Source organism: Protopterus annectens, chromosome 3.part0, assembly GCF_019279795.1.
Source record: "Protopterus annectens isolate FY-2018-M chromosome 3.part0, PAN1.0, whole genome shotgun sequence".
Lineage (NCBI taxonomy): Eukaryota > Metazoa > Chordata > Ceratodontiformes > Protopteridae > Protopterus > Protopterus annectens.
This window is the reverse complement of record NC_056731.1, coordinates 70,134,069-70,149,057: the sequence shown is the minus strand read 5'-3', so window position 1 is coordinate 70,149,057 and position 14,989 is coordinate 70,134,069. Positions and strand designations below refer to the sequence as shown.

At 35.5% G+C, this 14,989-nt stretch overlaps 1 protein-coding gene across 1 annotated transcript in view; it reads left to right on the top strand.

The window, feature by feature from the left end:
* Positions 1-14,989, top strand: part of LOC122797246 (C-C chemokine receptor type 4-like) — an 89,484-nt gene that overhangs the window by 55,573 nt on the left and 18,922 nt on the right. Inside the window, exon 3 of the mRNA XM_044066093.1 lies at positions 4,747-4,798. Coding sequence (XP_043922028.1) covers positions 4,747-4,798 — 52 coding nt within the window. The remainder of the gene's footprint in view (positions 1-4,746; positions 4,799-14,989) is intronic.

The following is a 14,989-nucleotide window of genomic DNA, read 5'->3' as shown; positions in this document are numbered from 1 at the left end:
CACACAAACACTACAAACCATTTCTAATCATCCCAACGTGGGAGGCTGTGCCCCCCCACACCCCCCTACTTAAATATACCAACTCCGAGATCGCACCATAGTGGAGGAAATAGTGAAGCTGTGGAAATGGCCCACCAAATTCTTTCCCTGGGAAAGAATTCAATATTCCGCGGCTTCGCTGTTGTCAGTCTTCGAGGTTTTGGGTTCAATATTATTACATTCGAAGTTTTGCAACTTCGATGTTATGATATAGACCCAGTTAGTTATTACGTTTGGACAAAATATTAATTACCTTAGGGACATCACTGACAAACATTGGGATATTCTACGCACAGACAATAAGTTACCAGAAATACTTACATCTAGATGAATTTTTTTCTTATTGTAGGGGCAAAACACTTGGATCTTTTTTTAGTCATTACAAACACAGGGACAATTTACAACATAACCGGTATCAGGTCACACTGGTACAAAAGCCGTAGGCTGTTATTCTTGTGATCATTGCTCTTTATGCAAGTTTGTTTTGAAATCCCAGCAGTTTACTAGCAAAAACACTTCTGTAGTATATAATATTAGATTCTTATGTAATTGCAGTTCTGATTAGCTGATTTATTTAGCGGCGTGCACCTGCTCTGCCCTTTATATTGTTTAAACCTCACACACCCTTAGAATTTGTATCTCAGAACATATGAGTGACATTACAAATAAAATGCTCTCTAATGCCTTGTATAAACACTCTATTAAGCATCCTACAGCACATTTCAGATTTGTAATTATTGACAAAATTGAGGGAGATAGGATAAATAAAATTGGTTGGCATGGTTTGCTTAATAAAAAAGAAAAAAGTTGGATAATTAAACTGGGGGGCTTATCTTCCCCAGGTTTGAATGAACATTTATAATCATCCAATCACAAGCTTGTTTCTTTAAGGGTGTATGTATATATTTTTGTATGGGAACATTCTATGAATTGTTTTCACTGAATAAGGCAAGTTTTTTGCCGAAACCGGTCTGACTTTTGGAGTTTATGCTTTGCATGATCCCTTGAACAGTGCTACCACAATAAAGATTGTTATTTCCACATTTTGAGTGCGGCCATGATTTTTTTTGTTTGACAAATATAATATAAACCCTATATGTGCATGATGTCAAAGTGGCCAAATATATATGAGGACATAACAAGTTGCATATGTATTACACTCATAATGCAAACTTTTATGACATTGTTAATGTGCAGTATAAATCATCAGTTCAGCATTACACTGGAATTACTGAAAGTGTGGTGCTAAGCATCAGTTCCTACCAGCGAGGCTGTGGGATCTTTGTACAAAACTAGTGACAGTGATATGACAAGGGGGAGATGAGAAGTGAACTTCTAACCATACAGTACTGGGATTGGAGGCAGGACAAAAGGAGGAAGAATGCTGATGAAGTTCTAATTGTACTACTTCCAGACACATGAAAATATACAGAAGGAAGAAGATGGTTTGTAAACAAGCTATTGTGCTCAGGCATGCTTTGCTGTGCCTGCCAGAATGCTACTTGCATTGCCTATGTCTTTAGACAAACATTTTAGTTTACTCCTTTATATCTGATGGGGAAATGGTTAAATCACTGAGTACTATATAACCCTGTCATTGGCGAATTTTGGCCACACAGCAAATGCTCTATAGTTCCTAGGAAGTTATCCTTCATGGATATCCGCTTATGTGATTACTCCTTATTCTGACAGCAATCCTAAGGAGGTTTATCTCAAAGTTTTAATAATCTTTTGATTGTCATTATGTTTAGGGTTATAACTAGGAATATAATTAGGAAGGAGTCCTGGATTCATTAATATTGTCTTTTATCCACTGCGGGGTCTGTGCTACATTTTATTATCAGTTAAGGAACGGAGTCAACATTACTCATAGAAAAATAAGTATTTTCTCCTACTGGGAATAAATCTGTCACCATGCAATAAATGTCCTGGTTTATAGATCTTGCTAAAACACGAGTTAGAGACTGTAAGATCACACTTGTAAAGCACTATGCAAACCATCTGCTAACCATCCCCATTATGTGCATAAACCTGTAGAATATTAGAAAACCTCTCCTGACTTAGGTCATTGGTTAGTAAGAGGTTGAGAGGTATGGTCCCTTGTGTTTGTGAGGCAAAAACCTTAACCATTATACCAACCCCAACACCAACTTTTTTCTTTCAAATTTCCTAAAAAAAGCACACCCTTCCACTCTGCTATGAATATGGCAATGATAAAACATACAGGGATGCATTTCCCTCATGCTGGTTGGTCCCAAAATAATGATTTTAGCTCTACACTAAGTCATTCTTTTGCACAGTACTTAACAGTAGGTAAGTAATTCATAACTGAGCGTATTAAATAGTTTGCTTTCTACATATCTGCATTCTGATGGACTGACAACATGCACGTAAATAGCATAAATGTTGCCTATGAATGTGCAAATTCTACTGTGGAAGGTCGATATGATAGCTGGGGAAGGGTTTAAGCAATAAAAATACCTAAATACAAGACAGAGTGCTCCCACAGTACTATGCCTTGACCAAGACAGGAAGCAGCTGGAGCTGCAACATGAAGTTTTATTCATGTGTTCATATTGTGGTGTATAACTGGCCCCTGTACAACACAGGAAATGAATTTCATAGCTCAGGTGTGAGCGTATAGAACTAATAAAAGCTCATTAGCATTCCACAGAAATCTACTTATTCTAAAGGCGCAAGATGGTGTAAGGTCATTATACCTTCTCAAACTGCAACCAAAATTCACTACAGTTATTTTAAATTATGTGTAAATCATTTATAGTTATACTGATCTCTTATTTCTGAGCAAGCCCCTTACACAAAGTCTAATGTGCACAAAACCAAAGAAAGACATTATTTTAGGTTTATCACTCAATGGTCTTTCTTCTGTGTTTTTAATACACTCATAATGATCCATCACTGAGTCAGAAGGACAACACACTCTTAGGATTAACAATTCTACTGCATTTCTGTGTATTCTGTTTCTTTAAAGCAAGCAATCACAGCTTATGCATATGTGAATGCAAAATACACTTATTGTTTAGAACTGTTTTATTAATTAGTTTCTAACAAATCCAAGGACCTCCCCTAAACTGGCATAGTGACTTCAATTTCTGCACTATTGTTCTCAAACCTTGAATATTCTACCCTTTGCCATAACAACAGAGCAGACACAAGCTCCACCCCTTTTAGCAAGCTCTTAAACAATTCCACATAAGCACCTGGAACTGAAAATTACAACTTGTCTGCACAAGTTGTTCTTTTAAGGTTTTTCCTATTTATTCATTTGTTGTTTATTTTTTTTTCTCTGCAATGCTACTTGTGATGTAAGCCAACTGCTATTCTTCCATACCCCTGTACTGTTGGGATTTTTAATTTCTGGTATAACTATTTTGCCTAAATAATCATTGCAACTTTTAAATTCTACTGTCATGTATGTCCTATTATTATCATTGTTTGTCTGGCTAATGTAACACAATATAATCTAATGTGTTATAATCTGCTAATACTACTTGACCATAATCATTCCAGAGATTTCCTCCCAGGGTCTATGATAAAAACAGACCTTTTCAAGAGTGATCTTGCAACAATGTCTGATTAACTGGCTATGTCACATTCACGCAGCAGCCAAATGGAGACTATGGGAATCAAATCAGGATTATTGCAAGGTCTAAGTCTATCAACACATAATCTTAAACTTGTCTACTACAGGATTTTATACAGATGATTTTTTTTTTTTTTTTATGAAGAGGCTGTCTTACCTGTTTTTTTTTTTTGGGGGGGGGGTAGTGTACTGTTGTTACAGTGTAATGGGGGTTATGTTAAAATTTGTTGGACGTGTTGCTTAATCTTATGTTTTAATTAGTTTAGCATTATTTTGGTTACAGTTTATTTTCTGATCTATTTTTCTGGTAATGTAATTTTCCAATGGTCTGTTTGTAGTTCATATTTCACTTATTTTACTTTTTATTAGCTTGGTTTAACTTATTTCATTCCAGTTTAGGCATGTTTCTTTTCTAGAGGGGCTGTTAGATGTAGAGCTATTTTTTGTGGGCCTGGGTGTGAATTTTTTTTGTATGTGCAGTGTGTGCATACTTCTCAACTGTCTAGAATTCTGCAGAATGACTAGATCTTGTGCTCATATTTTTAGTCTGTTCCTCATAAAAATTGTGCATGTGTTGTTTTTTTTGACAAATTATTAAGGACTGGCATGACGAAATAATGTCAGATATTTCAGTTTCAAGCTTTATGTCCTTCAGAAAATACATGCTAATGGAAAATCTGCTATTTTAACAACTTTGTAAGTTTATAAGACCAGTATTTTGACTTTGTCCAGAATTCTTGTGTTTTTCTCTATTAGCATGCATATAGTTGTATCACAGCAATTAGTTACATGTTAATGAATGGCTGATGAAAGACAGAGTAGTGATAAATGCTTGATGATGCAAGTAGAGTGTTAACAAATAAAAAAAAACTACAGTCTGTTTTTATCGTACACTTTGAGTGCCCATTGCTAGGAGATGCAATTAGACAGACAGATAGACAGACAGACAGACAGACAGACAGACAGATAGATAGATAGATAGATAGATAGATAGATAGATAGATAGATAGATAGATAGATAAACATTTAGACAACATTCTGACATGTTTCTCCAAGAACTTTTTATCTATTTTTGTTCATTTATGGCTTGTCTTGCCTTTCAGGAGCTAAATGTCACATATGGAATGGATTCAGGAATCAACACCACCACCTTTGGTAATTCTATATTTTTATGTGCATAACTTTTAAACTGCCTAAAAAAAGCTGCAAAAGTAATACGTGAAATGATTTTTGATGTTTTTGACAAAAGTGTTTTATTGACACATCATGTGTAATTAATGCTTCAGTATGTGACTTCTGCCATGTTTGAAGTTCCTTTGACCATTTAAGGTTTGAAATGCATCATCGTATGACTACATACACCCCAATGTATAACTACATACACTCACACATGTATTTAAGTTAATCTCTAAAATGGCTGCAGATAACAGACAGACGAGATGTGCTAATGGGTGAGAAAGTATCTTGTATTCCAAGAAAATAGATATATAGTTTATTGTGAGAAGACTATGTGATCATGTGTTAAATATGTAGGTTTGAAGACATTGCTTTTACTTACACTGCTTCCTGGGCAGGGTTTGAACTAGGTGGAAATAAAAAATTCCGATTGGTGGATGAGGAATGACCCTCCTACTGACATCTGTAACCTTGATTAATGATATTCATAACATATTTGTCTGAAGCAATCTGTGTCCAAAGAGAAAAATGGAGATTAAGACTTTCTGGAAGAAAAAGGAGACCAGGGTGGGAATGAGCCACAAGGTCTCTTGAATACTCATTCAGACATACTGGACTGTCCTTGGTTTTGGGAGGTTAGAGACTTCTTTTTGGCACTCCCTTTCCAAAAAATGTCTGCTTGTATGAATTCTGTTGAGACTGTTCATTATGTGTTCTGCCAAAACTGAAGGAAAACCCCTTGGAAAATTTGGAAAAGGAGGGCAGAAAAATATTAGAGATTTTCTGCTTCAGCTTCCCCCTTTCATCACCTGCAGCAGAGGGGGTAGACACTAAATCTCTATCCAAGGGAAATTTTAAAATCTGATTTTAACCTCATCTGGAAGGTTCTCAGAATGCAGTCATGCAAACCTCATTAAGACAATACCAGGTGGCCACAGCCCTGAAAGAAATATCATCAGAGTCTCTCTCTCTCTCTCTCTCTCTCTCTCTCTCTCTCTCTCTCACACACACACACACACACACACACACACACACACACACACACACACACACACACACAGACTCTGCAAAAAATGAGTAGTGACCTGTGCAAAAGAAGAAGAAACTAAATTATTTGAAGCAGATTTTTCCTCACAGGAAGAAACTGCAGATAAAACATTCCTCATACTTTCACAAATTTTCAGAACAAACTTTAACATATGAGCCTGACAATTCAAATTTTTGAAAACCAGACTTACAGAAATATGCACTTTTTTCTTAAACCTGTTAATATAATTTTCCAACTTTTATCAGACAGAGTAGGATAGGAATTAACTAAGTGCTTAGCAGCAGTGGGATTAACTAAGGTTATAGCTGCTGGTTCATGTTTGGGAATAGTGTATGAGTATTGTAAAAGACAGAGAAACGTTATACATATCTGCTTTTTAGGGGCAATTTTGCAATGTAAAGCAAACACCTTAACTACTGCACTAATTGACTTTTGCTTGGGCAGGTGGATGACAAACAAAAAACTGCAGGCAGTAACACACACATCCTCAAAGGCTGACAGAACAGGAGGAATGGGTGCAGGTTCTGGAAAATGCTTCTGTAACAACTCATAGTATTTTCTGAGGGACGGAAAATCCTCAGTGTTCTCCCACTGAAAACACTGGCACATTATAGCAACAGTCTCAGAGAAAGGGAAACCCTCAAAGGGAGAATCAGTAACTGAGCTCACCACCGAGTCTAAATCAGAACTCTGAAGAAAAAACACTGAATTATTTGCTGCATCTTCCTGTTCGGCTTCAGAATCTTGAATCTCTCCAGGAAAAGAGGAATCCATGTTTCTTTTACCAGAAACTACTTTACAAATAGGATCAATAGCCTGAACACTGAGCCACACCCAGTAAAGTATTCTATTTAAAGAAACTTGAGAAGGGGTAGATACATGTTTGTCTTCTGTTTCTTTTTGACAGGAAAAATGGGACCAGCCATGTCACTAATGGCAACAGCTGCTTCCTCTCCCAGGGGCAACAAGAGTGTCTCTCCCTTGCTCCCTGGGAGGATGTCAAAAGCTGCAGAGGATATGGCTAACCCCTAGCCCACAGTGGGAGTAGATGCTACACCAGAGGGATCTGGGGTTAAAGATGAATGGTCTGAGATTCAACAAGTCTCCACAGTAGAGTCACCCATCTGCAACTAAGACAAATTGTTAGCCTGCTGTGGTGGCAAAGGCTGTTTGCTTTACTTGTTTTTTTGGTGGCTGGAAGAAGGACCAACCATGGGACCAATAGTCTGTTCCATGGTCAGTCTGAAAATGGGGCCTATTTTCTGGGAAAGACAAGCAGCAAATGCAGGAAAAACAACCAGTCCACAAAAGTTACTTTTTTGACAGAAAAAAATATAGCAGAAAGCACTTTCAAATTATATGCCACACCACCATAGAAAAGTAAACACAATATCTCCAGAGAAAACACACTTTCAGTTAGTTAACACTACTTTTAAACTAACAGAAAAAATGAGTGCAATCTTGAGACAGTCCATTAAAACACAACATTCCTAGCTTTAAAATAATTTTCCCGAAGAGGAAAGGAATCAAACTTCTTTAAATCTAAGGAAATTAAAGTCCCCCCCCAATGCTTTGGAAGCTAGATGGCCATTACATACATGGCAGGATTTAACCTATACGGTTGCAGTGATCAATATGATGAGCATCAGTATTTGTAATATAAGAATGCTGATGATAAATTAAAACAAATGCATGTGTCCCATTCAAATGCATTACAGTACTCAAGACAGATCCAGTAAGTCCCATTGCAGTGGTACCAAAGCCACTCAAGCCACTGAAATCAAGATATCAAAAGACTGGAGGCCACTGACAAAACATGATCAATGTAGGGCATTCCAAGATGGCTACACATTGATCAACAGTTTAACTTCAGTTCTTCCAGTATGAAAACAGAAACTAAAAGAACAGCCAGTGATACTGTCAGCTTGGGTAAAATTCAGTTATTGGCTAGTAAGGACACTGCCTGGATGCCAGTAAGAAGTCACTAAGAGAACCTGAAAGAAAATCATCTAAAAAAGCTGAAGAGAAAACATTGACTGGGAAGAATCCTGCAGCTATTCAGCAAAAAAGCAGTTAAAGCTCCAGCTTTGTTAAAGGACACGGCTTTCAGTAATCTAGAGGAAAAAGAAAGTCAAATGGGCTTAGAGCTGTTTAAAACTAATGAAACAGTAAAGAAGTACATCAACTCAAAAAACAAAGGGCTGGAAAATGGAAAAGCTTTAAACAGATATTCAGATAGGCTGATAAAACTGCAAAAATCAAAGGTCGAAATGAAGAAAAGGCTGGTTGAGTATGAGACTGCTTCAAAAATTGGTAGACTTATAGGACCGAATACATAGAGAATATCTGAGATTTTCTGCTGTACAAGAGAAATGAGAAGGAACATACTGTATTATTTTCATAAAGGCACAAATAAGCAACTGGAATGGTGTTCCACAGCAGAAATTATTAATTGAAAGGGGTCAGTGTGTGTATACTTCAATTCTGGCCATGAGAATGCAGCCCATATCTTTATTAGCAAAGATGCAAACCTACCAGCAGAAAGAGTTGATCCTGACAAAAATATGGCAAAAGGGCAAAGTATTAAAAGTTGAAAACAGCAGAGTACTTGTGGAAAATGATTAAACACTGTACACCAGGCAGAAGAGCCACAAATTCCTTCCAGTAATCAGTGAATGTTGAGAGGAAGGTGTAAGATTCAAGCTGCTATATCCAGCTGTCTTCAGAATATTTTTTTTCTGGAGGATCAAAGTCATGTTTTTGATGCAGAAAGAGCTTAGGAGGAAATACAAAAGTTTGTACAACAAAAAGTGAGCCATCAAACAGAAGGGGGCTCTACTTCTCATTCTTCTGATAATAAAGCACATGGGGAGACTTTGCAAGTAAAACCTTTTACACTGTTCCAAAGGATAATGCTTGAGAGACAGAGAAAAGCACAGGAGTTGACCAGAAGAATTGGGAGTAGCTTGGAATTGAACCAGAATCTGGAGTTGTAAAAAGGAGAAGAAGGAGATGAACAGGAAGAACAGCAACATGGAAATTAGTGAATAAATGTGACTGCAAAGCATCAGTTGCATTTGTGAAATATAGCTGTACACGAATAAGTGGAAAGAGTGGACTTTTGTTGACTGTTAAACTTGTGTGGAACTGAAAGGCATTAGATTCACTTTATGTCATTAATGCTTGAAAGGACTCTGGGGGGGGTGAAGAAGAAAGAAATTAAAGGATAACTGCAAGAAAAACAATTTCTATTCTCAACAGTATTTCGAGGAATCTCTTCACAATATAAATTGCATAATTTATAGCAAATTATTTTGGTTATTCTCATATGTGATAATGTTACTAGGGTAAACAGATGTGGGTTTTTTTCTTCTTCTTCCTCTTCTCTTTCTTATTTTTTGGTATTAATAAATATAGGCATTATAGTGTGGAAAAAAGAAAAGCTAAACAAAAGTAGTTTAATAGGCTGTAATCTTAGGTTGTTGAGGTGGGGTTGGGTGTAAAAGGTCACAAATCATAATATATGTAAAGATGATATAATTTCCATTACTTTTGTATAAGTGAATGTCTGGATTAAAACCATTGGTTTAATCTAATAACAATTTTAAGTGGAAACAAGTAAATATGATAACCCCTAATATAATGAAAAGTTTTCCTTTAGCAATAAATGTTTCAGTTTGTCCTGCTGGCTGCAGCAGAGGGCTACATTTCTTTTCCTCTTATGTTTCCATGGAGACAAGCTGATAATAGAGCAATAAATGACAGAGCACTGGTTTCTTCAAGGCTCAAAGTTAATGATTTCTGAAACCATGCAAGTTATTTTCACATCAGCAGGAAACAAATAAAACACGAATAGACACCAATTAGTGTAAGTAGGAGCACAAGTAACATGCATCTTAGCACGGATAACTTCAATTTCATGTTAATTAGGGCCTGTTTTAGCAGCTGACAATTTGAGACAGATGTTCCTATTGGGAGGGTTAAACATTATTTGAAGATGCATATAGTTATGTGTGTTTGTATTATGTTAACAGCTTATGGAGGTGTGCTGGGACAGTGTTTGCTTTTTTAAGAGTTTTTATTAAAACAAAAAGTCGTGTAAAATGTGACATAGTTTCCAGTATTGATGATAAGAAAAAAACTGTATAAAGGATTAACCTGCCAAATATTAATGGGTACATGTGTCACAAAAGCGGGAAATATACATTTAAAGAAGCTGCCACAAATAATAGGTGTGAATAATGATTTCTTACCCTAACTGAGACACTTTCCATATTATCTAGGCAAAAAGGAAAGAATGATTCATTATATTAAATGCAGAATACAAATAGCAAAGAAACACGAGAAATATTTGGAAAGAAATGAGCATGGGAATTTGATAAAGAAAGGATTTCAGGATGAATATTCTGCAGAATATCAGGGACAAAGGAAAACAGGAGAATATATATTAATTGCTGTCAGAGATCCAGTTGTGATAGAAGAGAAAAAAGATAAAAATGTCATATTTGTGGTTGGAAGGGGCTACTGGCAAGGGATGAAAATTATGTTGGTATGTATTTATATTCCACCTAAAATTGCTATTATGGAGCTTAAAACATTGGGAGAAATAATCAGCTTTCAATATGGAATATTACTTATAGGTAGGGAATAGAATTTGATTTGCAACAATGAGGATATATCTGTGGAGTCTAGAAGGGAAATATAATGAAAGAGGGTATACCTGACGAAATGTATGAAAATATTTAGTATGTGACTTCTGTAGCAGAAACTCAGAGCGAATTCACATATTATTCACCAAGGTAAATAACAGGCCTAGACTACACAAAATTATATTTCACAGGAACGTATGCATTTAATTGAGAACTTTGACAGAAATCCAATAACTATTTCAGATCATATGCCAGTAATTACTAAGATAAAAATGCAGTGTAATGAAGTAAAGATGAGATACTGGCACTTTCCCACCTACTTAAAAAGAGGGGAATTTAAGGAATGAGTAGTATAAATTATCCAGGAATTATTATGGAAGATGGAAAGTACTCCAGAAATTATAGTTAGTGAGTGGGATATAATGAAAGTGGAGTTTAAAAATAGGGTGGAAATAAAAGAAAAACAGAAATGGTTGAGAAGTAATAAGAATTGTTTAGAGGGGATGACAAAGTTTAAAGTATTACAAAGTAAGGGGAATCTCACAGAACAAGAAGAAGTGTGATTGCAGAGTGCTAAGTAGAACATAAGGAAGTACCTGGATAATATGCATGAGTTTAGAAAGATTTCTTTTAAGTAACTGTTTGTTGATAACACCAGAGCACAAAAACATTTGGCACAATGACTTACGAAACAGAAAGTAGAGAAGATTGTTGCCAGACTTAGGGAGCCTACAATAAGAAAAATAGCCAGAGATCCTACAGAGGTAGTATAGATATTTTGCAAATTTTATGAAAACTTGTATAAACCAGAGACCAACAGGACACACTGAAATATTTATGGAAGACTTAAGACTTAAATATGCCAAAGTTTGCAATAGATGAGGCTCAACAACTAACAGTTAAGATAGAAAGAGATGAGATAAAAATAGTGATGTATAAAAACAATCTGCAGAAATTTTTCCAGGAATAGATGGTATTCCAGTGGAATTTTAGAAGCTATGAGTAAAAAAAGTGATAAAGATGTGGAAGATTTTGTTTAACAGTGTTTTAAAGGACAAAAAGCACCAACATCTTGGAAGAAAGCTGTGGTTACTATAATATCTAAAGATGGTAAAGACCCATCTGAGACAACTTTATATAGGCCAATTTCAATTTTAAATCATGATTATAAAGGGTTTATATCTAGACTGGCTAAATGAGAGGCAAAGATGATGCCAGAATTGACAGTTATAGACCAATGTGGTTTTGGTGGAGAGGTAATCATGTGACAACATTAATAACACAATGATAATCCAGAGAGAAGCAGAAAGTAGGAAATGCAGACTTTATTGCTGGGTCTGTATACAGAGAAAGCATTCAACAGTGTAAGCTGAGATTTTATGAGTAAGACAATGGAAGCATTTGCATTTCCTGGTATAATAATAAGGTTATTCAAAGGCTATTTGAGGGATCAGAGGTAAACATCAAAGTGGGAGGGCTCCTGTCTGATAACTTGTGTCTGAACGGGGAAACCGGGCAGGGGTGTCCTCTTTCTCCTTTGTTATTTGTGTTATATTTACAACCACTGTCAAAGAAAACAAGGGACTCGGAAATTTCAAGGATATAATTAGTATGATATTCAAGAAAAGTTGGCTTTATTTGCAGATGATATTATTGTGTACCTGATGCATACCTCTCAACTGTACAGGTTATTGCAGAATGCCCAGATTGCTGCCTCATATTTTTGGTCCATTTTTCATAAAATTGTAGTTTTCTGGCAAATTAGTGGCACATCATTAAAGACTGAAACTAGAAAAATAATGACAAACATTTGAGTTTCAGACTTCATACCCTTCAGAAAAGTTATGCAAATTCAAAAGCTGTTATTCTATCAAATGTTTACGTTTGTAAGAGCAATATTTAAAAATTGCTCCTATTTTTAGGCCTTTGCCCACTTTTATTCATGGCTTTGTCCAAATTTTTTGCTCTAAGAGGTTGAGAGGTATGACCTGGTGGCACCAGAAAGGGACATCTCAGTGTTGCAGACCATTTTGAGACAGTTTCAGGTTTATTCAAGATATAAAATTAATGACGATAAAACAAAGGCTATAGCTATAAACTATGTGCCCACACATTTATTGGGTCAGCAAATATCCATATTTATGGGGACATGATAAAATGAAGCATTTTAGGAGTATGGATTAAAAAGGATGCTGTTATGGCAGCTAAGGATATGTGGGAAGAGACTAAACAAAATCAATACAAAACTGAGAAACTGGAAGCCCTTACCTATGGATATGGATACCAAGATACAAGCCATAACAATGGCTTTAGTTCCTTTAATTTTATACATAGGTCAGGCATATTTTTATCAACCTGAGGAGAAGTTGTGGATAGTAATTAATAAAAAGTTGAAAGATTTTATTTGGGAGGGGAACAGTACAAGAGTCAACTGCAATAAGTTGATCCTCCCAATAGAAAAGGGCAATCTAGGGTTACTTGATTTGAATGGCTAGTTTAGAGCTACATAGTTAAGGCTCTTATATATAACACAAGCAGAAAGCTACAGTTCAAAGTGGAAAGGGATGATAATGAATTCAAGACACAAGGAAAGAACTGGATTTTGGATGCAGATCCTTAAGGAGAATAACAACAGTCACACAGAATATTATATATATATATATATATATATATATATATATATATATATATATTATATATATAATATAATAATATTATACTAGTAAAGTAGCAGAAAGTGTACTAAGAACTAAGCCAACATAGGAATGGAGAAAGCAGAATCTGTCAATAGGAATGACTGCAATTAGGTGTACAGAGAATAGGCAAGAGTGGGGCTAGAATTTACTGGAGAAAGCTGGAAAAGGAATGAAAGTACTAGGAACAAATGATTAAAGAGGGAAAGATAACAGCATGAAAAGAGGCCAAGAAGACATTTAGATTGCAGGCTAGTATTGCCTTCCCTATCAAGGATTGATATCAGAGTATAGACAAAGCGAACAAGATAGTGGAATTCTAAATGAAAGAACTGCACTGATTGAATTGAATTGAATCCAGAACAGAAGTTGCTGTTAAAAAAGGGATAAGTAGTAGGGCATGTAAAATATTGCACTATAACTTTAGGAAGCAATCAGAAGAGGTCATAAAAGATTAGGAAGAGAGATTGAATATTCAGTTTACAAAGAAACAATGGGAGGACATCTGCATGGCTCCCACACATGCAGCAAAATCTAGAAACATTTGGATTTTTGCCTGGAAAATGTTTTCACAGATACTTTTATACCCAAGCAGACTCCAAATAATTTTTCCTCAGGTAGATGGCAAATTTTGGAGGTGTAATAGGGGAGAAATAGGTACCTGGGAACACATGTTTTCAGAGTGAATGAGTTGGCAGACTTTAAATATTCCCTATAGAATACTCCACCAGGAATACTGGGTGAGTAAATAAGTGTAACTAAGGAAATTATTTTTTTAAGCTGGGATACAGGATCTGAATTGCCTAGATATAGTAAGGTCTTGTTAAGCTTGATTCAGATGGCTGCCATAAAAATCAATTGTTAGAAAATGTCTAAACCAAAAAAAATCTAAACCAACTGTACTTGAAGTAGTCAGTATTGTAACAGAGATAAAGGAACATGAAGTGGGAGCTTTAGAAATGGGTAAGAGTAAATTACACAGAAAATGGAAATTGTGTGAATAATAATTGCAGAAAATTGCTTTGGAGGAGGAATAAGGTTTAAGAAAAGGCAGAAATTGAATAGTTTATGTAATGTTGCTTTGACTATATGATATATAACAATGTATGTGATGTATAATGTTTGTAAATGTAAACTTGTTAATATGGTTTAATAACTTTTAAATAAATGTAAGTTTGCCTATGTCACAACTGTGTTAATTCAATAAAGTTCTAATCTTCCTATTTCCTAAAAAAATGACCAATGTAATTTCAAACATGGAACTGAAAATGTCTTAGTCTAATCTTAATGAAAGCTGTTGGACAAACCCCAGACAACTGTGGCTGAAAGATGATATATTAAGTTGCATAAAGTCATAATGGAAGACTTGAGCATGTAGTCAGTTCTTCCAGACTTAAAGCTAAACATCTAAATGTAGTTAATCAATTCATTTGGTTAAATTGGTGCTGTTCTTATACAAATGATACGCACTATACACAAATATAGCAAAAGGATTAGTTTCTCATATAGATTCATCAAAATTGCTATAGCTTTAGGCTATAGATTGTAAGGAACCATAAATGGGTTATAAATACAGATTTTAGATTTTAAATATAATAGCAAATACAGACAACTGCAAGAAAAATGATAAAAAACACAAAAAATAAATTCACACCACTGTAAAAGACTCACAGCAGCTAACTGCTACCATATTGGTCTTCAGTCTTGCAAGATGGCATCCTCTGACCTACCTTCAACAGAGTGTAGTAGAGAGCAATGCTGAGGAATGAAAATTGTGCTA